This window comes from Oncorhynchus mykiss, chromosome 1 (genome assembly GCF_013265735.2).
Source record: "Oncorhynchus mykiss isolate Arlee chromosome 1, USDA_OmykA_1.1, whole genome shotgun sequence".
NCBI classification, from domain to species: domain Eukaryota; kingdom Metazoa; phylum Chordata; class Actinopteri; order Salmoniformes; family Salmonidae; genus Oncorhynchus; species Oncorhynchus mykiss.
Genome location: NC_048565.1, coordinates 68,328,654 through 68,355,758, shown reverse-complemented (window position 1 = coordinate 68,355,758; position 27,105 = coordinate 68,328,654). Strand labels below are relative to the sequence as shown.

Genomic DNA, 27,105 nt, shown 5'->3' with positions numbered 1-27,105 from the left:
CACTGGCCCAGGATGAGCCAGAATGTGGGACTTAACTAGCTGTGATATGGGGTTGACATGAGGCAAATCACATTCCCAGTAATTGAGGAAATGAACTGAAATTCGACTGAAATAAAATATTGAATGCTCATGTTTGTCTAAGGGGAAAATCGGTTTCCGGTTAATAAATAGTGAGAATTTGAGATAAAATGAAGTCCAACACTGAATTGATTTTGGAAGGTGAGTTGACTGTCCGCCATTGACTGACTGACTGACTGTTATGAGAGAAGTGACTGTCTGTGATACACAGGGAGAATTAGTTAGTCCTGATTTAATGATTTAAGCCTATCTGGTCTCACTGCAGGAGTCAGGTTGGCTTTCGGGCCACACACACTCGCACATATATACACAACCAGTTTGTGAAAGGAACCATTAATGAATTTACAGACTTTAAACAGGAGAAGCTAAGGGGATTCTCTCTTGGTGTTGGGGGGGGGGGGGGGGGGGGGGGGCTATAGAAAAGCAGTATGGGTGGGAGAGCTCTTGTAAGGTTAAGTCTGGTGTCTAAACTGGGCCTGGGGACGTCCGCGCTGGGAAACAGCCACTCCTCTGAAAGGATGTCAGACAGGTAGAGAAAGAGTCCTGCTGGGGTTTTCAGACCCTAAAACAAACAGTGGGGACTCAGGGAGCTGGGAGAACCGCGGGACACAGAACCGGGCAGGAATGTACGGGCAGAACAATGGCCACCTTTAAATGTCACACGCGTTCTCTCCAAAAACAATGCCCGTGCAATTTGTATAACAGAGCGACCTCCCAACGCAGACATTTAACCCCCGCTTTTCAGAGAGGAATGCCAGGAATCTGCCAGGCGATTGTGGGGCTCCTTTGACGGGAATCTCGGAGCGATGGTTGGGGTTCTTTGATGCTTTTTCCCTGTTTATCCACGAGCGAAGGCACCATGAAAAGTTGGGGTGCGCTCAAAAACGCCACTTGTGTGGGATCCCTCTGTATGGGTGATCATAGGCTTTGTACTATCGAGATGAAAAAGACACAGAATTAATTGCAATGGGAGAAAAAAGAAATGTGTTAAATTAAATTAAAATCAAAGCCACAATGGGTGAATGGTCAAGGTTCCTTTGCCCCACATAAGTGGGAAGGTTCTGGTTTTGCATGGCAACACTTAGAAGGGTCAACAAAGAGAAACTGATTTTTAATGAGCCTGTTATAGAATAATGCCAGGACATGCTTCATTCAGGTCACGATTTCTTGAAAAATAATTAAAAGAGTAAAATAGTTGTTTTGTGAAACTAGATTAATCACATAAAGAACACAGACAGAACACATATCCCTTTCTTCCTCCCCTAGTCTCCCTCTCCCCCCCTTTTTCTCCATCTATATTTCTCCACCTCTTTCCCTCTCTTAAAGAAAGTGGCAGTCCATGACCTGAGCATCAGCATCTTTGATCTCAGTCACATCCTGTGCCACTATTTTCCATCCTCGGATGACAAGTCATTTCTGGAATCAGCAACATGTTGTGGTTCCTGTCTTGTTCAGATCCTGATGCACTCAGCTGCTTTACTGGCTATGTTTGGTGCTGCAGGTGTAACGGTGTCTTGGTTGTGATCTTTTCTCTGTGATGTGTCTGCTGTCAAAGGGAGTGTGGCCGCACTAATGCACAGGGTTGGGTTGGGATGCTGCTGGTAGTCTTAGGTTGGGGTGGAGGGGGGTGGATCGTGATGGTGGTGTGTCTGGAGAGGTTGAATATGTGCTCTATGTGTGTGGTGGGGTTGCTGTGTGTGTGTCTGTATCTGTGTTTGTGTGTGCGCACGTGCATCTGAGATATGGGAAATAAGAGACCGTTACAGACACACAGAGTACCCCCATAACCCTCATCCTGCTGTCATCGGTGTACAGTATGTGCCCTGCCCTCTCCCAGACCGCTTTTTGTACCTCAGCTGATTACCAGACAGGAAGTCACAGTGGGGGACACAGATCAGCCAGGCCACTTGTCCCAATCATCATACTACAGCAAAGACATAAGATTTTTCAGGCTTGGGACTTAAAATATTTACTCCTAAACTGAGAAAAAAACACAAACCACAATACCTGAATACTATTCTGCATGTACATACTACACAAGGACATGTTGTTCATGTTTTCTAGCAAGAACGAGCTCTGGTACACTGTGTCAATATATTTTCGGGAACACCTGCAACGCACAAATAACTTCCCCTCCCTTCTCCTTCCCTTCCTCCCTTCCCCCGTTTCCCCAGCTCAAATGTCCATGTCATTTGGAGCAGGAAGCGCCTTTCTCTGTCCGGCCCGGGACGTGTCAGAAGGTTTAATTCGGCAGGTAAAGCTGGGAATTACAGTGGCCTGTCAGGGCTGTATCAGGTTTAAGCTTGGGCTTTCAGTGCCAGGAATTCTCCCAGCCCTCCTTTGAACTTCTCAAAGCAAAGGCTTTTAGACGGGATGATGAAACAACAACTATCATTACAGCCAGGTTCCACTTTCACTGCCGTGATCAGTTATACTGACAGATGGGCTAGGATGGGAGGTCTTGGAATAGTTGGGTTGGTAAGAAGTGGGTTGGTAGGAATACTACTGGTGGATGATGAAGGGCTCAACTCTAAATGTCTATACTGTATAGGAATGTACTTAAAATGCTTGGTCATGGTGCACTGTTGTTTGTGGGTTGTGTGTGTGTGTAGTAAGTGGTGTGTAAAGTCTGTGTGAATCAGTGGAGTATGTATCTGTGTGTGTGTGTGTGTTGTGTAGTTAGTTACCTTTCAACATCCCAGATCCGCAGAGGAGAGAAGTTCGCACAGCAGGCTGTGCCAGTCACGAAGGAGCTGTGGAGGAAGACAACAGAGGAACGTTTAGGAAAACTGGGAACACTGAGACACCTCGAAGGGCAAAGCTAAAGCGTGACACCCTCAACAGTCTCCGGTCAGAGACACACGTTTATTGTTTCAGTGGTGAGAGAGAAAAGAGGAGAAACTAAAACACTCCTTTGATTGGACTGACAGGTCGGAAGTAGTGGCCTAGGTATGCATGGGCGGCACAGGGGTGAAAGGAGAGGAGGGGGGGGGGGTGTAGTAGGGTCTGTGTGTAGAGGGTGGGGTGGGCCAAAGGGGAGAGGGGCAGTAGGGGGGCTTCTGTTAGCTCTGACCAGGTCTGAGGCTTAGGGCCTCCTGCAGGTTTGACTGACAGGGGAAGGTCCAACACCCTGGGGCACAACCACCATTTGATTATCTTTTGACTTTCTTTTGTACCACTTATTCATTTACTATTTTTCCGTTTTACTTCACAGTTTCAGCATCAACTGCTTTCGCATACAATCTCAAGAAAGCACAGCAGATCTCAAATGAAAAACAGCGGGATAGAATAGCCAGAGAGAAGGACAGAGAAGTAGACAGATAACTGTGTTGAAGCAGTGGTGGTTTGGTTTGGTTGGCGTTTCTTCCTCTGACGGCTGGGTGGGTTGGCAATGGGGTAAGGGTGGCGTGGAGGCGCTTTGCGTTGAGACAGGGGTAACGAGGGGCGTGAGCGGGGCACGGGAGGGTGTACTGAGGCACAGGGGCAGCTGTCAGGCCCGTTAAGCGGAGAGGCCCGTTAGCAAAGCCCCCGTTAATTAGTGTTGGGTAAACTCATTTGGTCCAATCAGGGCGGCGGGCCCTCAGCGAGTATGACCTCTGAACCCTGGTGACACAAGATACAATAGGGTTAAGGTCACACTCGCTGCCTGGCCCTTATTACTCTCCATTACTCACATTACTCACCCCTCACTGGGCTCTGCTCTGCTGGGGGAGGAAGGGGGGTACACAGCACAGACATACAATGAACCGGTTCTGTCCTCCCGAGCACTGGCCTGATCTAGGGTCAGATCACTCACTGATATTATAGCTGCTAAGGTCAAAGCCTCTCTCGCCTGATGTGGGACAGGTGCCCCCTCCCTAAAACCCCTCACCCCCAATCACCTCCCTGAGATCCTACTACCACCCCATCCTGAAATCACCCCCTTCTCTGTAGCCTCCCAACCTTCTCCCTCTCCCTCTACTTCCCAGTCCACTCCTCATTATAAGGACATGCTGGGCCTCTGCTGCCGTTTGGGTAACCTCATCAGCTGGCTGCATTATCTAAGGGGCTGTGTGGCAGGGTCATACAAACTAACTCAGCCCCCATTGGGAACCCAGCCAAATGAACACACACACACAATCACAGACAAGCGCACACACATAATTACACACAGACAGAAACACGCACACTGAGCCCCTGCTGGGAGAAGAGCCCAACAGTACCAACATTGTTAGCTCCAAATCAACAAGCTGACCGCACAGGGCGCTCCACGCTTTCCCAAGACCACCGCAAATGCTCCACTTCTGTTAACCCATCCCCATTCTCAGCCCCAAAATCACTTCTAGTTTCCTAACAAAGAGGTGAACAACAGCCTGGTCTAGGAATCTAGTCTAACAAATGACATGTTATGAGAATTATTTCTCAGTTTTAATAGGGGATTCTCCAATTGCTTTCCTTAGAAATTAAAAAGGTTACCTATTTGAACCTTCTTGGAGTCAAACTGCAGTATATCAAGTCCGAAAGTCAAACACATAGAAAGTACATTTAGTGTCAAACACCAGAAAGTAAATGTATGGACTTAGGAAGCAGAATTTGACTCTAGTGTTCTAATGATATGTCCGTTCTACAGCCTGTGGGTTAGGGGTGTACTTTGGTGTCGGGCTGCACATTCTAAGCCACCAGTTTGGCTTTAGCATTTGGCTTTCATCACTAGTCACTACAAAAGGATACAATTTCCATGTGTAGGACTTTCAGCTTACTACCTAAACAGCTGTACTACACCAAATGGAACAACTACACTCCAGTCTTGCAACGTTTATTCTTCTGAGAGACAAGAGAAACAGATACGCACTGTCAGTTGAATTTCTCCTGGCACTAAATGTTACATTTGACCTGACTCCAATTCTTTCGCCATTGCCAAAGATTGGCACCACTTTCGTGAAATTCAAAGAATCCCACACAAACCTATCGCATGAACAACAATACTCCAAACAAAACAAGTAAGTCACCATTTATCTAAACTAAACCCCAGCCAATTACAGAAGAATAGGTTAAATAGCAGAGATGAACACAGACCATGCAGGCGCTGGGAATGTAGAGGCATGGCGATGGACTCCAGGGGCGATTTAGCTATGCCCCTGCCCCCCTTTTCCTCCCTTCTCCCCCCTCTAGGCAAAAGAGGTTGTTAATTTGTTGCGCTTGACCCCCGGCTTTGTGCCCGCCGTGTATCTAGTTTGTAAAAAGTGCTTTTATCTGCTCTCTAAATATGTCTGAGCTCAAAGGGTTATGATGCTTTTATATCAGCCGGGAGGGGGACAATGGCAGGGGCTCGCCAAGACCCCCCCCCCCTCCTCCCCAATACCCCACCCCCTTGGCCCTTTTGGCTTCTGTTTGTGTCCCCTCTGTCTGAGGTCACCAGGACAGCACCAGGACATTCCACACACAGCCCCTCTGCGCTGCTCTGCTCAGCCGGCTGGAACGGAACAGAACGGCCCGCCACCATGTATTGAAAACACAAAACACCATCCGGTCTCGCTATTCTAACGGCTAACCTCCGAACAAACAACAGCTAAACATTAAAGTTCAGATGATGTCGATTATGAGTCTAGTGGATTCCTATAATGGATTACAACAATAGACTCTATTTAGCAGACTCTTTTGTCCAAAGCGACTTACAGTCATCGTGCATGCGTACCTTTTACATACGGGTGGTCCCGGAAATCGAACCAACTATGCTATGCTCTACCAGCTGAGGACCAATAGACAGACACAAATGAGGATTCATTCATTGTGGTATGTGTCAGCTCAGCTCCGGTTCCCTTGAATGATCAGAGACCTTGTCACTCATCTTCTTCTCACTCAGAAACATGAAAGGAGCAACAGTCATTAGGATACTGGATTATAAGAACTAACATCCATTCAATTGACCATTGGACCATGTTGGCAAATTGAGGTCTGTGTGTAAAGAAACAAAACAAACATCAATGCTTTCAACAAACAATCAATTAAACCTAGACCATCCACGAGAAGAGGGATATTTCAATGTTGATAGAACACAATTAATTAATTAAATAACAGAATCTGATATACCAACCCATGTTGACTGGGAAGTTGTATCATTAACCCAATTTATGCCATGATGTCGATCACGAGTAGTGTTGTTTCCATTCTGTCAATTGAACAGCAGGCCTAGTCTCTCAGGTAGAGCAAGTGAACCCGAGGAACACCTGTATGAGGTGGTGTGTAATGAGAGGCCTGTGTGAGTTGTGTATGTGTGTGTTTGTCAGGTATGTCTGAGGTGCTAGTATGTGTATGTCTGTAAAATGACTTTGAGCAGTGTGTGCACGCGTGTGTGTGTATGAGGTGGGCACATGGGTATGTGTTTGAAGTAGCTTAGGAGTGCCTGTGTGTAAATTTGAGGTACCGTATGTCTGTGGAATGTGGGTGTCAGGTGTGTGTGTGTGTGTGTGTGTGTGTGTGTGTGTGTGTGTGTGTGTGTGTAATGAGTGGTTCAGAGGAGCTGTGATTATTCTTGCCTCCTGCAGTGTGGGTCCTCCGGCTCTGTGGGCCCCAGAGAAAGCACCCTGTATTTAGCGTGTGGGAACGCACATTCTGCCCCTTATCGCTGCATTGTTGCAGCCTCTCTCTTTTCTTCTCTTTTTTTAACTAATTGAATTCTTGACTCCTGAGCCACAGGCCGAGCCTGTGAGAGACGAAAGAGAAAGACATGAATTTCAGGCTTTTTCTTGCGGTTGAGTGGGGCAGAGCAGTGGGGGTAAAATCAGGGCTGGAGGGGGCGTCTCCCTGTACTTTGATACTAGAGGTCAGAGGTCAGTCTCCCTCCGTGGTGAGAAAGTGGCGAATCGGGGCGGTTTATCCAACAATCATTTTCTTTGGAAACGTTCAAAGGCATTGCCCCTGCAACATCTTTGTAGTTGTGCTTGAGGAATTCTAAACAAAACAAACCCCGAAAAAGCGCCCCTTTCTCACCTCTCCTCAGGGTAGCTTCTCCCTCCAGTGGCTTCCAGCCCCCTCCCCTTTACGAGTGGTCAGTATAACCCCCCCCCCAATCTTGCCGACATACATTGTGTAACTGCATTTTGGCACTGAGAAATGGATTGATCTTATAGGCTCTTTGACACTGAGCATCAAACCTTAATTGGTTCTTTGGAGTGGTCTGTTATTGGCTATTCCGTTCTGCTAACCCTGTAACACATGCACACAGGTGATACTCTGGGTGTGTGAGTGACAGATTTTGTGGCGAATCTCTAATGGAATACAGTTGGATCATTCTCACAAAACAAAAATTTGATCCCAAAATTCTCAGGTGTCATTTTAAAATATTTACAAAATGTATATATCTTGGATCACTGAGATTAACATTTGTACTTATCAATTTCATAATTATTACTACGTTTTTTTATCAGATATTATGCATTCTACCACCATTTCCACAATATTCTCATTACGGCAACAGTCCAAAAAAGAAATAAAGAAATCAATTCATCTTTTTAACATTCCTCCTCTAATGAAAAGGCCTGAGTTAAACATAACACTGAAAATGCACATATCATAAAATGATTATAAAATGTAAGACTTTTTCCCAATTTTAGCTTTTTAGCCATTACATTAATGAGAAGGCCAAGCGGGGTAAAGGGGGGTGTTTGAGAATAAGAACCTCATTCTGGAGGCATATAAGCAAATGAATTAACTTAACTTCTACTCCTCTAGATGATGCATCACGGGTGGATAAAACTTTATATATAAAAACTGATTGGAGTTTTTACAGGAACTTGAGAAAGTGTTACGTTAATGAGACATGTCCACCGACTCTGTGTTTGTACGTAATAAATATAATAGTTCAACGTAAACATTTTTAGGATTTATGGATAAACTATAGCAACACAGATTCTTTTTCATGAGAATGGTTTCATGACAATCACCCAGTTATCCTATTAACACCAGAGTTCCAGCCAATCCATTTATCAAATTGCATTTGTATGGCTGCAGTTTTTCAAAGAGCCTATATATGTAACAAAGAGTCGGACTTAAACCCTCAATAAAAACGCAGAGGTAACAATGGCAAGAATCCCTAGGAGAGAGAAACCTTGCTTTCATGACATTGTTCCTAGAGCATTTCCTTACTCTTCCTACAGAGCAGCAATACAACAGCAATAAATAGTATCATCACTCAATAAAACAACCTATGGTACGAAATCCACTCAGTCGTGACTCCATACTCTCTCCCATCGAACAGTGTGATCTGCCACGACAGCTCTAGCGCTCAACCTGTCCGGTCTTGTTGGCCCAAGCCTATTTGCAGGGAACACCTCAGTCAACTACTAACCACCTGCCCGCTTCTTTATCATTCAAAGAAACTGTACCAAGAGTGGAAAGAGAGGGTGAGAAAGGGAGAGAGGAAGAGAGAAAGACAGAGATAGAGACATGGTGGGAGAGTGGAAAAGCCAGCATTTAGACCCATGTCCGCCCTCATCCTCTCTCACTAATACTACAAGTCCTCATATCTAATGTGTAGTCTTGGTACAGTGTCAGAGTCAAGTCTAAGCCCGGATTCGACCCCTCTTACTCAATTGCTAGTCAATGACAGAAAACCTCTAGGACATGGACCAACAGAGCCCAGTCCTATTCCAATAACCATGTGCCATATTTATAAAAAAATATATATAAAAAAAAAAAAATATATATATATATATATATATATATATATATATGTATATATATATATATATATATATATAGTGGGTTAACTGCCTTGTTCAGGGGCAGAATGACAGATTTTTACCTTGTCAGCTCGGGGATTCAATCCAGCAACCTTTCGGTTACTGGTCCAACGCTCTAACCACTAGGCTACCTGCAACCCCAGGTAGCCTATATGAAGTGGGCCTCGGGACAGAGACAGTATCACACAGCGTGGCGTGGAAAGACATTCAATTGAGAAAAGCATGAAAGAAAGGGCCAGATCAGGGCCAGATCTACTGCTGGGATCAATCTCGCCCAAAGTAGGCAGGGACCAACACGGAGTCGCATCAGCATTGGCATTTCAATGCAGCCACAATACACCTCTTTGTAATCCTTTAATAGACTTTGAGATGATATTTACTGGAAAACCCAAGAGAGAGAGATGGAAAAAGAGGGACACCACAAGAGGAAGATTACAGAGAAAGGGGGGAATGGGAAGGATAAAGAGGGGGGAACATTTCGCCGCCCACAGCTTGAACACGAGGGTGAATATGAGAAAAGCAGCGACAGCGGCAGTGTAGCAGAGCGGGGGGATTCCTTTTGCTGCTTCATTCTGTAGAATGACTGTGAGAAGGACATTTCTGGTAGAAGGACATTCTACTCCAAAATGAATGACACCATCTGAAATATACGCTTCCCTTTAAAAGCATTATAATTTGTAGCCCAACTGATGCAGCATAGCGGCTTTAAATAAATAGGCTGGAGCATGGCGTTGCCCATCTGCATTCGTCTCCGACTGAACATTTTAGAGGGTCTTATCTTGTCTGCAGCGACAACATTTTGTTGTTTTAAAGCTCATTTCCTGCAATTCTACACATTTTGCCTTGGGGTGGGAGACAACATTTTGCCTTGGGGCGGGAGACAACATTTTGCCTTGGGGCGGGAGACAACATTTTGCCTTGGGGCGGGAGACAACATTTTGCCTTGGGGCGGGAGACAACATTTTGCCTTGGGGCGGGAGACAACATTTTGCCTTGGGGCGGGAGACAACATTTTGCCTTGGGGCGGGAGACAACATTTTAATGTTCTAAAGAGCGACTGCCTTTAAAAGCAACTTTTCTTTTTGAAAACAGCCTATGTGGCATCGATATGAGTCCGAATGTACTACAATGTGTAAATAAGATCATTTTGATCATAAAGTCAGTCTCGTCCAAAAAAAATGGTGTGTCAAGGAATGAAGGGTACCATAACAGTTTCCCTTGGTTTGGGTTTATTTCAATCCTGCCCACAGCTTGCAGCACACAAGTAATCATCAATTCGGAGTGCAGCTGCACACGACCTGATCGTAATGCCCATGGTCATACTGCCGCCGCTAAATTAATATAGGGCAAACACTGCCATTGGGTAATATCAGTATAGTTGTGGTAGTACCGACCACAAAAGTGGATATGGTTAGCAGGGATTCAATTGGGCAGGGTCCCGCCCAGCCTGAGACCCGGCACCTACAGTACAATCAAAATGAGAGCCAGACAAAGCTGAGACCCGGTACCTTTTGGTTATTTGAATTATCTGATGAAAAATTGTTGACCCCATTTAATATGCCACAGCTAACAACAAAAGAAAGCAACAGCAAAATCAGACAACCCCATAGTAAAACAGTTTACCTATTCAATTGTTCAGCCTGTCACATTCTATGCGAAAAAATTATATTCTTCTTGAGGCGCATTCAAATTGCAAGTGTCGCACTCAATATCATGACAGCATAACAGGTATTGTTATGTGTGGCTTAGTTGGTACAGCATGGCGCGTGCCACGCCAGGGTTGTGGGTTTGATTCCCATGTGAGACCAGTACAAAAATGTATGCACTCACCAGTGTAAGTGGTTCTGAATAAGAGTGTCTGCTACATGACTCAAATGTAACATTTAGAAAAGCACCCCTAAAGTTGTAGCTACGGTATGGTACCAACACTACAGTTAGCCATCGCATAGCAGGCTGATCTCACACATCACACCAGCCCCATCTCCTGCTGCACCCTAAAGAGGGGGGCCCACCTACTCTTTAGATTCCTTGAGCATGAAGCAGGGACAATTACATTTAAAACATAAGGAGGTCCCCACCACCAAATCAAAAAACATGCTGCTTCCACCATTTTGCTCCCTGTCGCTTTCAACTGTCATTTAAAACAAGATAAAACTAAAGCTTTCAATGCCCCTAACTGACCCTTAACGGGTAAGAGATAGCACCTGGGTCAAGCCACACAGTTGGTAGAGTAGAAAGGTCTACCATAAAGAGCTAGGTTATTAGATTGATTTTGAGCCATTTCCTTATTAACGAGACCTGTGTCATGCAATCATTTTAAATTAATTGGCGGTGCCATCACATGTAATATTTGACAAAGCACTGACTAAGCGATGACATCTCTCTCCTTGTATCCTCTTAGCTCCAGGAGTGATGAGGTTGCAAGGGGATAGGTGGGCTTATAGGTTTGTCAGCGAGTTGACACCTCGGTTCCAGGGGTCTATTAATTAACCAGGTCATTGGTCAGTGTGTGGAAGGAGCAGGTTTATTATGAGGGGGCAGCAGGCTGAGGCACGGTTGCTATTTCAGCCAGCAAATTGGAGAATTAATGATGTGGATAATCGCCCCATACTCTCAGATCTAAAGTTCTGGCTGAGCAGACAGGGTCACCGGGGCTCAACGTGAATGTGTGTGTCTGTGTGAGAGTAATATATACTGAAGGAGTGTGTGTGTGACAGAGCGATCGAGTGAGTTCATACTGTCTGTGGCTGTGTGTGTTTCTACAATAAAAGTGTGCGTGTGAAGTTGAGTTTATACCGAATGAATGTATGGCGGGGGTCAACGAGCAGAAACAGCCAGTCTCACTACAGTTTCAGTCTTCCAGGTCTACCTGAATAAATTCAAGTCAATTCATGGAAATGTAATGCATGAACAATCCACCCAGAAGATGATGGTGTCTCTGATTGCCTGAATTTAACAGAGTTGACCAGGGACCTGTCAGCCGAGGAGAGCTGCCCTTTGTTGCTGTGACTCATGGTGTTTCCACTCTGCGGCGGCGCTAAGGCCAGTTTGAAGGATCAGCTGCCTTCCGGTCTAGTGCAGGTGGTGAAGCAGGGATACTGTTACAGCCTTGTGCGTCTGTGTGTCATTAAGGGTGTCCCTGTGTGTGTGTGTGTGTGTGTGTGTGTGTGTGTGTGTGTGTGTGTGTGTGTGTGTGTGTGTGTGTGTCTGTGTGTGTGGTGTGTGGTGTGTGTGTGTTCGCTCGAGTGTGTGTATGTATGTGCTCGTGTGCTTGCTTTCGTGTGTGTGAGCATCATTAAGTGTGTGGGTGTGTAGCTACATGGCTGAGCAATCAAAGGGCCTATGAAGGCAACCCCGCTTTGCCTTGATATCCTGTTTTTTCACCTCTCTCGATCCCTCTTTCAACGTTCCCCAGACCACCCGAGGGAAATAAATATTGTCCTATTCAGTAACAGAGGACAATGAACCCACCGCTCAGGTTAATCTAGCCCCAAACTCAACTATCACCCAAACCGGTGGCTGACAACTGTTTTTATGCCAATGGCATAACTGAAGTCAGGGTGTCGTACTGACTGGTGGGGGTTGTCCGGGGGGGCAGGACTCTACCTTTTGTGCACTCATGTATGATGTTAGTGTAGCTGTTTGACTGTTTTGGGACATTCTAGGCATGTACATTACATACCTCTGTGTGGGACTAATAGCCACAGACCACACCCTGTCGTTCATAGGGATCGTGTCTCTGGGGCAGTTGGAAGACAAAGTCCAAATCTGAAAGGAAACATTAAGAAAATACGAACATTAAAACCATAGTTGTCTGTGGTTGACAGTACACCCTAATGTGCCACAGAAGCTGCGTTCCCACAGGCAACCCAATTCTGATATTTTCCCACTAATTGGTCTTTTGACCAATCACATCAGATCTTGTTCAGAGCTGATTGGTCTAAAGACCAATTAGTCAAAAAAAATATCAGAATTGGGCTGCCTGTGTAAATGCAGCCAGGGTGGAACACACAGAGTTAATGATATCAATTTGTTCGCCAAGCTTGCATATGACACATACTTTGGTTGCCACCCAATGTGAAACTACAGTGGAGCCCTATTTCAGCCAGTATCATCTAAACAAACGGACACATTGGGTGCTAGAATATTAGTGTGTCTCACCCGGGCTGTTCTGTCTCTGGAGCCGCTGACAATCAGTCCTCCTCTGCAGTCCAGGCAATTCACTTCCTGGTTGTGACCTGAGTACTCCATTGAGAACCCATTCCTCCTGTGGTGCACCAGGATCTTACCATCACTGAAAGAGGCAGATAATAGTTCACTATAACAGACATGAGTACATTAAGTGGAATGTGATATCTTTGACTGAGAGTGTGCTTCTATGGCCGTGGGTCTGCAGTAGTGATGATGCTTCAATGACCTTTAGTTGAGGCATGTACACAGTAAGAATGGCAAGTGAGTATTGAAGCAACATGATAGACTGAACTTCAACCACTGATATTATTCCTTTCAGGAGTTTGAGTTAAGTTGATTACTGCTGATTACCTTCCTCCACTAACGAGGTGTGTGTCAGTCACAGCAAATCGACACACGTCTTCCAGGTGTCCTGAGAACAGAGCCATGGGGCTGCGCTGGAGCTTCCCCGTGTCCGGCCTCAGATGGTACGCTCCGATGTCTGCAGCCTGAGACAGATACAGCACATCCCCGTCTAGCTGTATCCACGGCAACAAGCTGTAGGGGGAACACACAATCAAATAATGGAAAATACTCTGACATACAGTACCAGTCAAAAGTTTGGACACACCTACTCATTCCAGGATGTTTTCTTTATTTTTACTGTTTTCTACATTATAGAATAATAGTGAATAAATCAAAACTATGAAACAACACATATGAAATCATGTAGTAACCAAATAAGTGTTAAACAAATCAAAATACATTTTATATTTGAGATTCTTCAAAGTAGCCAGCCTTTGCCTTGATGACAGCTTTGCACATTCTTGGTATTCTCTCAACCAGCTTCATGAGGTAGTCATCTAGAATGCATTTCAATTAAGAGGTGTGCCTTGTTAAAAGTTAATTTGTGGAATTTCTTCTTAATGCGTTTGAGCCAATCAGTTGTGTTGTGACAAGGTAGGGATGGTATACAGAAGATAGCCCTATTTGGTAAAAGACCAAGTCCATATGGCAAGAACAGCTCAAATAAGCAAAGAGAAACGACAGTCCATCATTATTTTAAGACATGAAGGTCAGTCAATGTGGAAAATTTCAAGAACTTTGAAAGTTTCTTCAAGTGCAGTTGCAAAAACCATCCAGCGCTATGATGAAACTGGATTTCATGAGGACCACCACAGGAAAGAAAGAGTTACCTCTGCTGCAGAGGACAAGTTCATTAGAGTTAACTGCACCTCAGATTGCAGCCCAAATAAATGCTTCACAGAGTTCAAGTAACAGACACATCTCAGCATCCTGTTCAGAGGAGACTGCGTGAATCAGGCCTTCATGGTCGAATTGCTGTGAAGAAACTACTTCTAAAGGACACCATTAAGAAGAAAAAAGTTGCTTGGGCCAAGAAACACCAGCAATGGACGTTAGACCGGTGGAAATCTGTCCTTACGTCTGATGAGTCAAAATTTGAGATTTTTGGTTCGAACCGCTGTGTCTTTGTAAGATGCAGTAGGTGAATGGATGATCTCTGCATTTGTGGTTCCCACCGTGAGGCATGGAGAAGGGGGTGTGATGGTGCTTTGCTGGTGACACTATCCATGATGTATTTAGAATTCAAGGCACACACAACCAGCATGGCTACCACAGCATTCTGCAGCGATACGTCATCCATTCGGTTTGCGCTTAGTGGGACTATCATTTATTTTTCAACAGGACAATGACCCAACACACCTCCAGGCTGTGTATGGGCTATTTGACCAAGAAGGAGAGTGATGGAGTGCTGCATCAGATGACCTGGCCTCCACAATCACCCAGATTGAGGTGGCACAATGACTAAAAGGAGAGCATGATTCTCTCTCTAGCTGAAACCTTGTGAATGGTAATCTAGGGATAGATTGTAAACCCACCATTGACTCTCTGGATAGTGCTTACTGGTACTCCTAATGAGCTTTTCAGCCCCAACATCTAGAACTATAAACTATTCAGCAACCATTTTCCAATGTTTAATACATTTTACTTGTATACAGCTTCATTAAAAAACTAACAATAACTCTTCAGGACCTCTTTTGCAATTTCTTCTCCCTAAACTTTCACCAGCCAATCCCTGTCGTGTGTTCAGTGGCGCAAGAGATGAGATGGATTAGGGAAACTCCTGAAACTACACTGTGGTGCCATGATGCCAAAACTCACAAACACACTCACTTAATCCTCCATTTGAGCATGACTTCCTTTCTGCAGATCCCATGGCACCAGTTCTGAGATACCTTCACTCTGTCCTTCAGAGGGATGTGGGGATACCTGTAACATGGATAGTGATGTGATAACACAATTATAACCCTTGAAGAACACCACATAAATAAAACCTCTGAACGGACAATGCACACAAACAATGCCCAACAGGCGTAGAATTACAGCATTGTGTGCTGTATATTAGCAGATATGGTGTGAATATCACAAGGAATAGCAGAAGGCCTCAAATAGACCCATATTGTCATACTTGAACCCAACACTGTCGTCCAGAAAACTAGCATATGTGTTCACATGTGTTCAGGAGGCCTGTGCCAGAGGGGGTGGATGTGAGCTGGAGGAAACAGCCTGCTTCTCTCAAAGAGCTGTGGGATGTGGTGTCCTGTAGCGCTCAGCAGGATTACCAAGTTTATTTACACTGCTGTTAGGCTGCATCTCAAAGGAGACCCATGGTTTGATAAGAGTGGCTGTCACTGTGGCATAAGTAGCTGTGCTGGGGGAGAAGGCAGTAATGCCAGAATGGCTCAGGTCCAATTCACAATGTTACGTTCTCTAGAACAGTGTTTCTAGACCAGTCAGTCAGACTCAGGGCTTCCACGGCAGCAAGTGGGAAACAGGCTATATATATTTCATACAATGAATATATCCTGAAAAACAGTGTCGTCATGTCAACATAACTGCAGTCATTGGCCGAGGATATTCTTCTCAGGATTATGTAGCACCATGACTGTGTGCAACAAGGAATGTGTTATTATGCAGCTACAACTTATCTGTAAACGCCGTTCAGATATCTACAGCAAGTAACCACGAGGCTATCTGTATGCGTTTTTACAACACATAAACGTTTTCCATGGGCACTATGTTGAAACAGTATAGCCCATGTAGTGCATGCTACAGTGTTGCATAACTTTGCATCGAGAAGGATAGCGGTGTGAATGGCAACAACTGTAGCAAGCCGCGTGGAAGTAGATGTAAACAACTCTTGGGAAGTCATGATGCTTATCATGAAACGACCACTGTACCCTACTTATTGTACGAATAAAACAATATTTCTTACACATCTGCTCCTTGTCGTGTAATTCCAGTGTTTATTAACTCTTTTGCTATCTTCCTCCATACGGCGTCACGATTTGCAAAATGGTAAATTGTTTTGCAAACTTGAGAAAGGCGACTCAAAGACTTGTATTCCAAATATGACATAATGTGGTAGAGCACAACCTCTGGTAACTGGAATAAGAACATTTTAAGTTGGTATTGAAGGTTTCTCTTTTCCGTTTCTGTATTGCCCTGTATCTTTCTCTTGGTGTATTGCCTCTTCTATGGTAGTTCTTAAAAAAAGGGTTTAATAGCGTTAAACAGTAATCCATGTTCTTAGAGCGCGTGAAAAGAGAAGATACAGGAAGCCATTCCAAAACAGTGACGAAAGATCACGTGGTGACGTTGTGCGACGTAATGACGTATTATATAACTATATATAAAATAAAATACAGTTGTATTTGTCACATGCGCTGAATACAACAGGTGTAGTAGACCTTACAATGAAATGCTTACTTACAAGCCCATAACCAACAAAGCGGTTTAAAGAAAAATAAGTGTTAAGTAAAACATAAATAAAAATAACAAATAATTAAAGAACAGCAGTAAACAGCAGCGAGGCTAGATACATGGGGTACGGGCGCTCCAGTACTGCTTGCTGTAGAAAGAGATTGACAAACAGCTTCTATCTCAAGGCCATCAGACTGCTAAACAGCAATCACTAACTCAGAGAGGCTGCTGCCTTCACTGAGACCCAATGACTGGCCACTTCAATAAAAGGATCACTAGTCACTTTTACAATGCCACTCTAAATAATGCCACTTTAATAATGTTTACATATATATATATATATATATATATATATATATATATATATATATATATACATACAGTGGGGCAAAAAAGTATTTAGTCAGCCACCAATTGTGCAAGTTCTCCCACTTAAAAAGATGTGAGAGGCCTGTAATTTTCACATTGTAGGATTTTTAATGAATTTATTTGCAAATTATGGTGGAAAATAAGGATTTGGTCAATAACAAAAGTTTATCTCAATACTTTGTTATATACCCTTTGTTGGCAATGACAGAGGTCAAACGTTTTCTGCAAGTCTTCACAAGGTTTTCACACACTGTTGCTGGTATTTTGGCCCATTCCTCCATGCAGATCTCCTCTAGAGCAGTGATGTTTTCAAATCCCTCCAAAGATTTTCTATGGGGTTGAGATCTGGAGACTGGCTAGGCCACTCCAGGACCTTGAAATGCTTCTTACGAAGCCACCCCTTCGTTGCCCGGGCGGTGTGTTTGGGATCATTGTCATGCTGAAAGACCCAGCCACGTTTCATCTTCAATGCCCTTGCTGATGGTAGGCTTTGTTACTTTGGTCCCAGCTCTCTGCAGGTCATTCACTAGGTCCCCCCGTGTGGTTCTGGGATTTTTGCTCACCGTTCTTGTGATCATTTTGACCCCACGGGGGGAGATCTTGCGTGGAGCCCCAGATCGAGGGAGATTATCAGTGGTCTTGTATGTCTTCCATTTCCTAATAATTGCTCCCACAGTTGATTTCTTCAAACCAAGCTGCTTACCTATTGCAGATTCAGTCTTCCCAGCCTGGTGCAGGTCTACAATTTTGTTTCTGGTGTCCTTTGACAGCTTTTTGGTCTTGGCCATAGTCGAGTTTGGAGTGTGACTGTTTGAGGTTGTGGACAGGTGTCTTTTATACTGATAACAAGTTCAAACAGGTGCCATTAATACAGGTAACGAGTGGAGGACAGAGGAGCCTCTTAAAGAAGAAGTTACAGGTCTGTGAGAGCCAGAAATCTTGCTTGTTTGTAGGTGACCAAATACTTATTTTCCACCATAATTTACAAATAAATTCATAAAAAATCCTACAATGTGATTTTCTGGAAAAAAAAATCTCATTTTGTCTGTCATAGTTGAAGTGTAGCTATGATGAAAATTACAGGCCTCTCTCATCTTTTTAAATGGTAGAACTTGCACAATTGGTGGCTGACTAAATACTATTTTGTAATTTATACCATCTATTGCACTTTGCCTATGCCGCTCGGCCATCGCTCATCCATATACTTACATTCTACATATTCTCATACACCCCTTTAGATTTATGTGTATTAGGTAGTTGTTGGGGAATTGTTAGATTACTTGTTAGATATTACTGCACTGTCGGAACTAGAAGCACAAGCATTTCACTACACTTGCATTAACATCTGCTAACCATGTGTATGTGACAAATAACATTTTATTTGATTTGATTTGAGAGAGCAGTCTATGACTAAGGTGGCTGGAGACTTTGACCATTTTTTGGGCCTTCCTCTGACACCGCCTGGTATAGAGGTTCTGGATGGCAGGAAGCTTGGCACCAGTGATGTACTGGGCCGTACGCAACTACCCTCTGTAGTGCCTTGCTGTCGGCGGCTGAGCAGTTGCCATACCAGGCAGTGATGCAACCAGTCAACATGCTCTCTATGGTGCAGCTGTAGAACTTTTTAAGGATCTGAGGTCCCATGCCAAGTCTTTTCAGTCTCCTGAGGGGGAATAGGCTTTGTCGTGCCCTCTTCACAACTGTCTTGGTGTGTTTGGACCATGATTGTTTGTCGGTGATGTGGACAACAAGGAACTTGAAGCTCTCAACCTGCTCCACTACAGCCCCTTTTCCTGTAGTCCACAATCATCTTCTTTGTCTTGATCACGTTGAGGGAGAGGTTGTTATCCTGGCACCACACGGCCAAGTCTCTGACCTTATCCCTATAGGCTGTCTCATCGTTGTCGGTGATCAGGCCTACTACTCTTGTGTTGTCGGGAAACTTAATGATGGTGTTGAAGTCGTGCCTGGCCATGCAGTCATGAGTGAACAGGGAGTACAGCAAGGGACTGAGCACACACCCCTGAGGGGCCCCTGTGTTGAGGCTCAGCGTGGCGTATGTGTTGTTACCTACCCTTACCACCTGGGTGGGCGGCCCGTCAGGAAGTCCAGGATCCAGTTGCAGAGGAAGGTGTTTAAGCCCAGGGTCCTTAGCTTAGTGATGAGCTTTGAGGGCACTATGGTGTTGAACGCTGAGCTGTAGTCAATTAATAGCATTCTCACATAGGTGTTCCTTTTGTCCAGGTGGGAAAGGGCAATGTGGAGTGCAATAGAGATTGCATCATCTGTGAATCTGTTGGGGCAGTATGCAAATTGGAGTGGGTCTTAGGTTTCTGGAATAATGGTGTTGATGTGAGCCATGACTAGCCTTTCAAAGCACTTCATGGCTACAGACGTGAGTGCTACGGGGCAGGAGTCATTTAGACAGGTTACCTAAGTGCTCTTGGGCACAGGGACTATGGTGGTCTGCTTGAAACATGTTGGTATTACAGACTCAGTAATGGTCAGCACATGCTCGGAGTACACGTCCTGGTTCCCCGTTTGGCCCACGGCCTTGTGAATATCGACCTGTTTAAAGGTCTTACTCACATCAGCTACAGAGAGTGTGATCACACAGTCGTCCGGAACAGCTGATGCTCAATCAATCAATCAAATTTATTTTATATAGCCCTTCGTACATCATCTGATATCTCAAAGTGCTGTACAGAAACCCAGCCTAAAACCCCAAACAGCAAGCAATGCAGGTGAAGAAGCTCTCATGCATGCTTCAGTGTTGCTTGCCTCGAAGCGAGCATAGAAGTAATTTAGCTCATCTGGTAGGCTTGTGTCCCTGTGCAGCTCGCGGCTGTGCTTCCCTTTATAGTTTGTAATAGTTTGCAAGCACTACCACATCCGAGGCGTGTCGGAGCCGGTGTAATTGACGCTGTATTGACGCTTTGCCTGTTTGATGGTTCGTCAGAGGGCATAGCAGGATTTCTTATAAGCTTCCGGGTTAGAGTCCCACTCCTTGAAAGCGGCGGCTCTACACTCTACACTTAGCTCAGTGCGAATGTTGCTGTAATTCATGGCTTCTGGTTGGGGTATGTACTAGAGGTCGACCGATTAATCGGAATGGACGATTAATTAAGGCCGATTTCCTGTTTTCATAACAATCGGTAATCTGCATTTTTGGACACCGATCATGGCCGTTTACATTGCCCTCCACGAGGAGCCTGCGTGGCTGACTACCTGTTATGCAAGTGCAGCAAGGAGCCAAGGTAAGGTGCTAGCTAGCATTAAACGTATCTTATAAAAAACAATAAATCTTAACATAATCACTAGTTAACTACACATGGTTGATGATATTACTAGTTTATCTAGCTTGTCCTGCGTTGCATATAATCGATGCAGTGCCTGTTCATTTATCATTGAATTATAGCCTACTTGATTTAACAAGCCCATTCACGAAAAAAGCAGTGTCGTTGCACCAATGTGTACCCAACCATAAACATCAATGCCTTTCTTAAAATCAATACACAGAAGTATATATATTTTAAACCTGCATATTTAGTTAAAAGAAATTCATGTTAGCAGGCAATATTAAACTAGGGAAATTGTGTCACTTCTCTTGCGTTCATTGCACGCAGAGTCAGTGTATATACAACAGTTTGGGCCGCCTGGCTTGTTACAAACTAATTTGCCAGAATTGTATGTAATTATGACATAACATTGAAGGTTGTGCAAAGTAACAGGAGTATTTAGCCTTATGGATGGCACCGGTTAGATAAAATACGGAACGGTTCCGTATTTCACTGAAAGAATAGACGTTTTATTTTCGAAATTATAGTTTCCGCATTTGACCATATTAATGAACTAAGGGTCGTATTTCTGTGTGTTATTATGTTATAATTAAGTCTATGATTTGATATTTGATAGATATTTGATAGAGCAGTCTGACTGAGCGGTGGTAGGCAGCAGCAGGCTCATAAGCATTCATTCAAACAGCACTTTCGTCCGTTTGCCAGCAGCTCTTCGCAATGCTTCAAGCATTTATGTTTATGACTTCAAGCCTATCAACTCCCGAGATTAGACTGGTGTAACCGATGTGGAATGGCTAGCTAGTTAGCGGGGTGCGCGCTAATAGCATTTCCAACGTCACTCGCTCTGAGACTTGGAGTAGTTATTCCCCTTGCTCTGCAAGGGCCGCAGCTTTTGTGGAGCGATGGGTAACGATGCTTCGAGGGTGGCTGTTGTCGATGGGTGGCTGTTGTTCGAGCCCAGGTAGGGGCAAGGAGATTTGCCAAATGGAGGGCCAGGGATAGCTTTCTCTGTGTGTGGAGTAAAGTTGGTCTAGAGCTTTTTCCTCTGGTTGCACATTTAACATGCTGGTAGAAATTAGGTACAACGGATTCAAGTTTCCCTGCATTAAAGTCCCCGGCCACTTGGAGCGTCGCCTCTGGATGAGCGTTTTCCTGTTTGCTTTTGGCCGTATACAGCTCATTGAGTGCGGTCTTAGTGCCAGCATCAGTTTGTGGTGGTAAATAGACCGCTTTGAATAATTATATATCCCCGATATCTCCGTCTCTTTCTCATGCGAATCACTGGGATTTTGGCCTTGTCGGGTGTCTGAAGTAAATCCTTCATGTCCGACTCTTTAAAGAAAAAACCTTCTTTCAGTACGAGGTGAGTAATCGCTGTCCTGATATCTAGAAGCTCTTTTCAGTCATAAGAGACAGTGGCAGAAACATTACGTACAAAATAAGTTACAATTAACGGAAAAAAAACACACAATAGCACAATTGGTTAGGAAACCGTAAAATGGCAGCCATCTCCTGCGGCGTCATTGGTTGACCATATATACAGTATATATTTTTTTCCAGATCTCTCCAGAGATGTTCTATCGGGTTTAAGTCTGGGCTCTGGCTGGGCCACTCAAGGACAGTCAGAGACTTGTCCCGAAGCCATTCCTGTGTTATCTTGACTGTGTGCTTAGGGTTGCTGTCCTGTTAGAAGGTAAACCTTCGCCCTAGTCTGAGGTCCTGAGCACTCTGGAGCAGGTTTTCATCAAGGATCTCTCTGTACTTTGCCCTTTTCATCTTTCCCTCGATCCTGACGAGTCACCCAGTCCCTGCCACTGAAAAACATCCCCACCATAGGGATGGTGCCAGGTTTTCTCCAGACGTGATGCTTGGCAATCAGGCCAAAGAGTTACATCTTGGTTTCATCAGACCAGATAATCTTGTTTCTCATGGTCTGCGAGTCCTTTAGGTGCCTTTTGGCAAACTCCAAGTGGACTGTCAAGTGCATTTTGCTGAGGAGTGGCTTCCGTTTGGCCACTTTACCATAAAGGCCTGATTGCTGCAGAGATCCTTGTCTTTCTGGAAGGTTCTGCCATCTTCACAGAGGAATTGTCAGAGTGACCATCGGGTTCTTGGTCACCTCCCTGACCAAGGTCCTTCTCCCCCGAGTCCTGATGGGTCCAAACTTCTTCCATTTAAGAATGATGGAGGCCACTGTGTTCTTGGGGACCTTCAATGCTGCAGAATGGTTTTGGTACCCTTCCCCAGATCTGTGCCTCGACACAATCCTGTCTCGGAGCTCTACGGACAATTCCTTTCAATCACATGGCTTGGTTTTTACTCTGACATGCACTGTCAACTGTAAGACCTTATATAGACAGGCCTTTTCAAATAGTGTCCAATCAATTGAATTTACCACAGGTGGACTCCAGTCAAGTTGTAGAAACATCTCAAGGATGATCAATAGAAACAGGGTGCACCTGAGCTCAATTTCGACTCTCATAGCAAAAGGTCTGAATACTTGTGTAAATAAGGTATTTCTGTTTTTTATTTTTAATATAATTTAATACAAAATCTGTTTTCGCTTTGTCATTATGGGGTATTGTGTGTAGATTGATGAGGATTTATTTATTTCAATCCATTTTAGAATAAGGCTGTTACGCAACAAAATGTGGAAAAAGTCAAGGGGTCTAAATACTTTCCGAATGCACTGTCGTTCCACTTTGACATTATGGGGTATTGTGTGTAGGCCTGAGACAAGGCATCCCTATTTAATCCATTTTACATTCAGGCTGTAACACATCAAAATGTGCAAAAGCAAGGGGAGTAACTGCTTTCTGAAGGCACTGAATACTGTATATATACATTTTTGCTCAATCTGATTGGTTGGGCCTGGCTCCACACTCGTGCCTATGCGGCTTTTCCACAGTGCCCTATAGCATTTCAACAACTTCTTTTAAGTTCATTTTGGTTTTATTCTGCTTTTTTCTTGCGTGTGTGTGTGTGTGTGTGTGTGTGTGTGCGTGGTCGGCGAAGGTGGTCATGTCCCCAATTGTTCTCTGACAAGGGACTTTATGAGAAGTGTTTAATTGATTCAGCAGCTTTATCCACTAAATCAGAATTCAGGTATTCTCATTGCTCATTGCTCATTGGCCTCTTTGGCTTTCCCCTTGTCTTTCCTCGTCTATTGGCCGTTCTGGCCGGGCATGAGTTCCCCGGCAGCAGACATGCTCCGTGGCTTGTGGAATGCCCCTCGGCCCCTCAGTCATTCTCATCTCTCCATGCCTCTTCTGTTCCGTGGCGTATTGACTGACCCAGTCTCTCTGATGTTTTGTTGTTATGTTTTATTTGTTTGGGGAGCTTCTTGTCATTATTGGCAGACCCCCATCTCATGTCAGTATTCAAAGCTGTCATTGTCTGACATGTTTTTCTATTACAGCCACAATGGTCAGGGGTTATGGTATGTGATAGGTCATTTGATCAGAGGTCATGGTGTGTTGATGGGCTGAAATGCAGCTCCTAGGTGGTGGTTTCTATTTAGACCAAAGTGACCTCATCTCATTCAGCGTCGTGACTGTGTTGCTCACAGAGAGGTGACCGAACTGCGACCAAGTTCCTCACAGTAACTGGACGGTGACCAGGTCAAACACAGGCGACCAGGCCACACTACACCGCTCACTGCGACCATAGGACCACATCCTACAACATTATGATTTAGAAAACAACAATATCATTGACTCTCTGTGTGTATCTGACTAATACAGTTTCTAAGCAAAAGCACCTGCGGTTCTTCGGATGATGCTAACTGTGAAATACTAGAATAACATGAAAAAGAGTGCTGTGGGAAAGGCTTTATAATGCAAGGAGCAATGGTTTAAAAAATGTTCAAAGGGTTGTCTTATCTCTGAACAAGTTTATATGACACTGTAAATCATGTGAACAATAAACCAAAGAGAACAACTTCTGTTAAATCTATCTGCATGCTAAATATTCCTCCTTTCCACCTGTAGTACCTTATTATCAGGTGTGCATATACTCTTATAATGATACATCTGTCTTCCTAAGCAATCTATGTCCAGAATTTAACATGCTATTCACAAAAAGTCGTACAATGGTGAAATTACTACTAATATCGACCATTCAACTGTACGTAAAGCTTACCGTAACCGTTTAGTGTCAGTAGCATCAATTTGTGCACATTCACATCACGAGGGTGCTCTAGCCTTTAGTTACAACTGGCAGCCCCAAAAGTCTTTGATCAGCTGTGCATAACAGCACATCATTGAAATATGCAGATCTTTTTAGAGACGTGTCCTCTGTTGAAAGCTGCACACTCTGAAAGGCCATGTCCCAAACACTGGGACGTCTAAAAAATCATTTATGGTTGGGTTTCCAGCTGAACTGACATGGCTAAAAGGAAATGAAGAGGTTCGGAGGAGGGAGCTGGGGAGCGGAGGGGTGCGCCGGGGGGGCCAGGGGGGTCTTCCCTTTTGATCTTTTTAGGGCAGAGAGGGGGGACTCTCCCTGAGCTGGCAAACACATTTAGCTGGTAATTGTTCAGATCATTCTGACAATCAGTCTTGGACAAACAAAAGTTTACAGCTCCAATTGGAAAAGTAAACAGGTCTCCTGTACGGCCTGTATATATACAATGAAACTGTCGAGTTGGCACTCCACTTTGATCGGTGTTTGCATTTCAATTATCCAGCTTGATTTGGCTGCTGGTTCTTCCGTAACATTGCAGGAAGAATAAGGACATGGATTTAAGGGAATCTCTGTCACTTGGAATGAAAATCAATGCAACTAGTCTTCTAGGCACTAAGAATGAAATGCAATGAGGAGAAGGGGAGTTAACTAACTGTACTCTGTTTCTGGACAGTGTCAAACACAGAAAACTCAGACTCACTGATTGATTGCTGCTTATTGTGGGTTTCCTGATTTGTGTTTTTGTTATATTTTCTATATTGAGAAAAATAGATGGTAAACATGCCATGGAAATAAAGCTATATGAACAACCCCCAAACTGCATCCTAATGTAAGGACACACCTGAGACCCAGGACACTTAAACCCCCCATAGGCCTCACAGTATGTATCTCCAGATCAAGGTAAGATAATGAAGGAAAGCTTGTGGTGTCTGATCATTCATTAAAGTCTGTTTAACCAAGGCAGTGTGTGTCAGTCTGCGGCAGTGCTGGTTAAGACAGCAGGGTCGCGCTCCCTGCTCACCCCTGCTAGCCTACAAGGGGGGGGGGGGGGGTTCAGGACAGGGGCTAAATTGCTCCTGAAGCAAATTAAGAGGGTAGCTCTGTTTGTTTATCTGCTCAATAAAACGGATGAAAGCAATTTTAACCCCTTCTTCTGGAGCAGAATTGCTCTGCATTTGCATGGCATCGCAGGCTACACAAAAGGTGTGACTTTTCCCACAACCTACTCCTTCCCTGGGTCCATTGGAGCTTTACTGTCATAGAAGGTGTGGGCAGACTAGAGAGTCCATGGGCAGACAGGAGAGTCACTGCAGAGAGCCCAGGGGGACAGAAACCCTGTTAATCCGTCATGGAAGGACTCAATCAGATTACTGTCAAGTATTGTGAATAGACATTTTAACTCAGTCCTCAAGGGTGGAAGAGCATTTCAACACCTTAGCACTGACTTAAAACAGTTAAGATGTGAGGTTAGATACAGTATTAGATACGATAATGTGTTTCAATTCATCTACAGGGAACTGTTTTGAATCTACAATGAAGTATGAGCTGGGAAGCCTGATTATAGCGCCAACAGATATGGCAGTTCTGCTTCTAGCTCCTAAGTAACTTTGTAGTATTTCGTTTTTTGTGTGTGTTATTTCTTACATTATTAGCCCAGAATGTTTTTTGTGTTATTACGTACAGCCCGGAAATAACTTTTGGATATCAGAGCGGTGGTAACTCACCAGCATTACGACCAGGAATACGACTTTCCTGAATTGGATCCTTTGTTTGTTATTCCAGAGGCTGCTCCACCGCCGGTGGAGAAGAGGAATTCGGAGTGGACTTCTAGTCTGACTCAGGAGGCGTGCACACCATCCACTGCTTCGAGTATATTACTCACTAATGTTCAGTCTCTGGATAATAAAGTAGACGAGCTCAGGGCGAGGATCTCCTTCCAGAGAAACATCAGGGATCATAACATACTTTGTTTCACGGTAACATGGCTCTCTCGGGACATACCGTTCCCCGTCCATACAGTCATCTGGGTTCTCAGTACATCGCGCAGACATGAATAAAGAACTCTCCAGGAAGAAAAAAGGCAGGGGTGTATGTTTCATAAATACAGTTGAAGTCGGAAGTTTACATACACCTTAACCAAATACATTTAAACTCAGTTTTTCACATTTTCTGACATTTAATCCAAGTCAAAATTCCCTGTCTTCGGTCAGTTAGGATCACCACTTTATTTTAAGAATGTGAAATGTCAGAATAATAGTAGAGAGAATTATTTATTTCAGCTTTTATTTCCTTCATCACATTCCCAGTGGGTCAGAAGTTTACATACACTCAATTAGCATTTGGTAGCTTTGCCTTGAAATTGTTTCCCTTGGGTCAAACGTTTTGGGTAACCTTAAACAAGCTTCCCACAATAGACTGGGTGAATTTTGGTCCATTCCTCTTGACAGAGCTGGTGTAACTGAGTCAGGTTTGTAGGCCTCCTTGCCCACACACCCTTT

General features: G+C 44.3%; 1 protein-coding gene across 2 annotated transcripts in view; it reads right to left on the bottom strand.

Annotated features, from left to right (window-relative positions):
- Positions 1-16,722, bottom strand: part of fbxw4 (F-box and WD repeat domain containing 4) — a 57,365-nt gene extending 40,643 nt beyond the window's left edge. For both annotated transcript variants that reach the window (XM_036983599.1, XM_036983601.1), the window contains exons 1-6: positions 16,267-16,722; positions 15,165-15,260; positions 13,341-13,526; positions 12,960-13,092; positions 12,481-12,566; positions 2,766-2,831 (exon numbers count right to left, since the gene is read on the bottom strand). In XM_036983599.1, the coding sequence (XP_036839494.1) occupies positions 2,766-2,831; positions 12,481-12,566; positions 12,960-13,092; positions 13,341-13,526; positions 15,165-15,260; positions 16,267-16,451 (752 nt within the window). In that variant the 5' untranslated portion in view covers positions 16,452-16,722. The remainder of the gene's footprint in view (positions 1-2,765; positions 2,832-12,480; positions 12,567-12,959; positions 13,093-13,340; positions 13,527-15,164; positions 15,261-16,266) is intronic.
- Between the last annotated feature and the right edge of the window lie 10,383 nt (positions 16,723-27,105).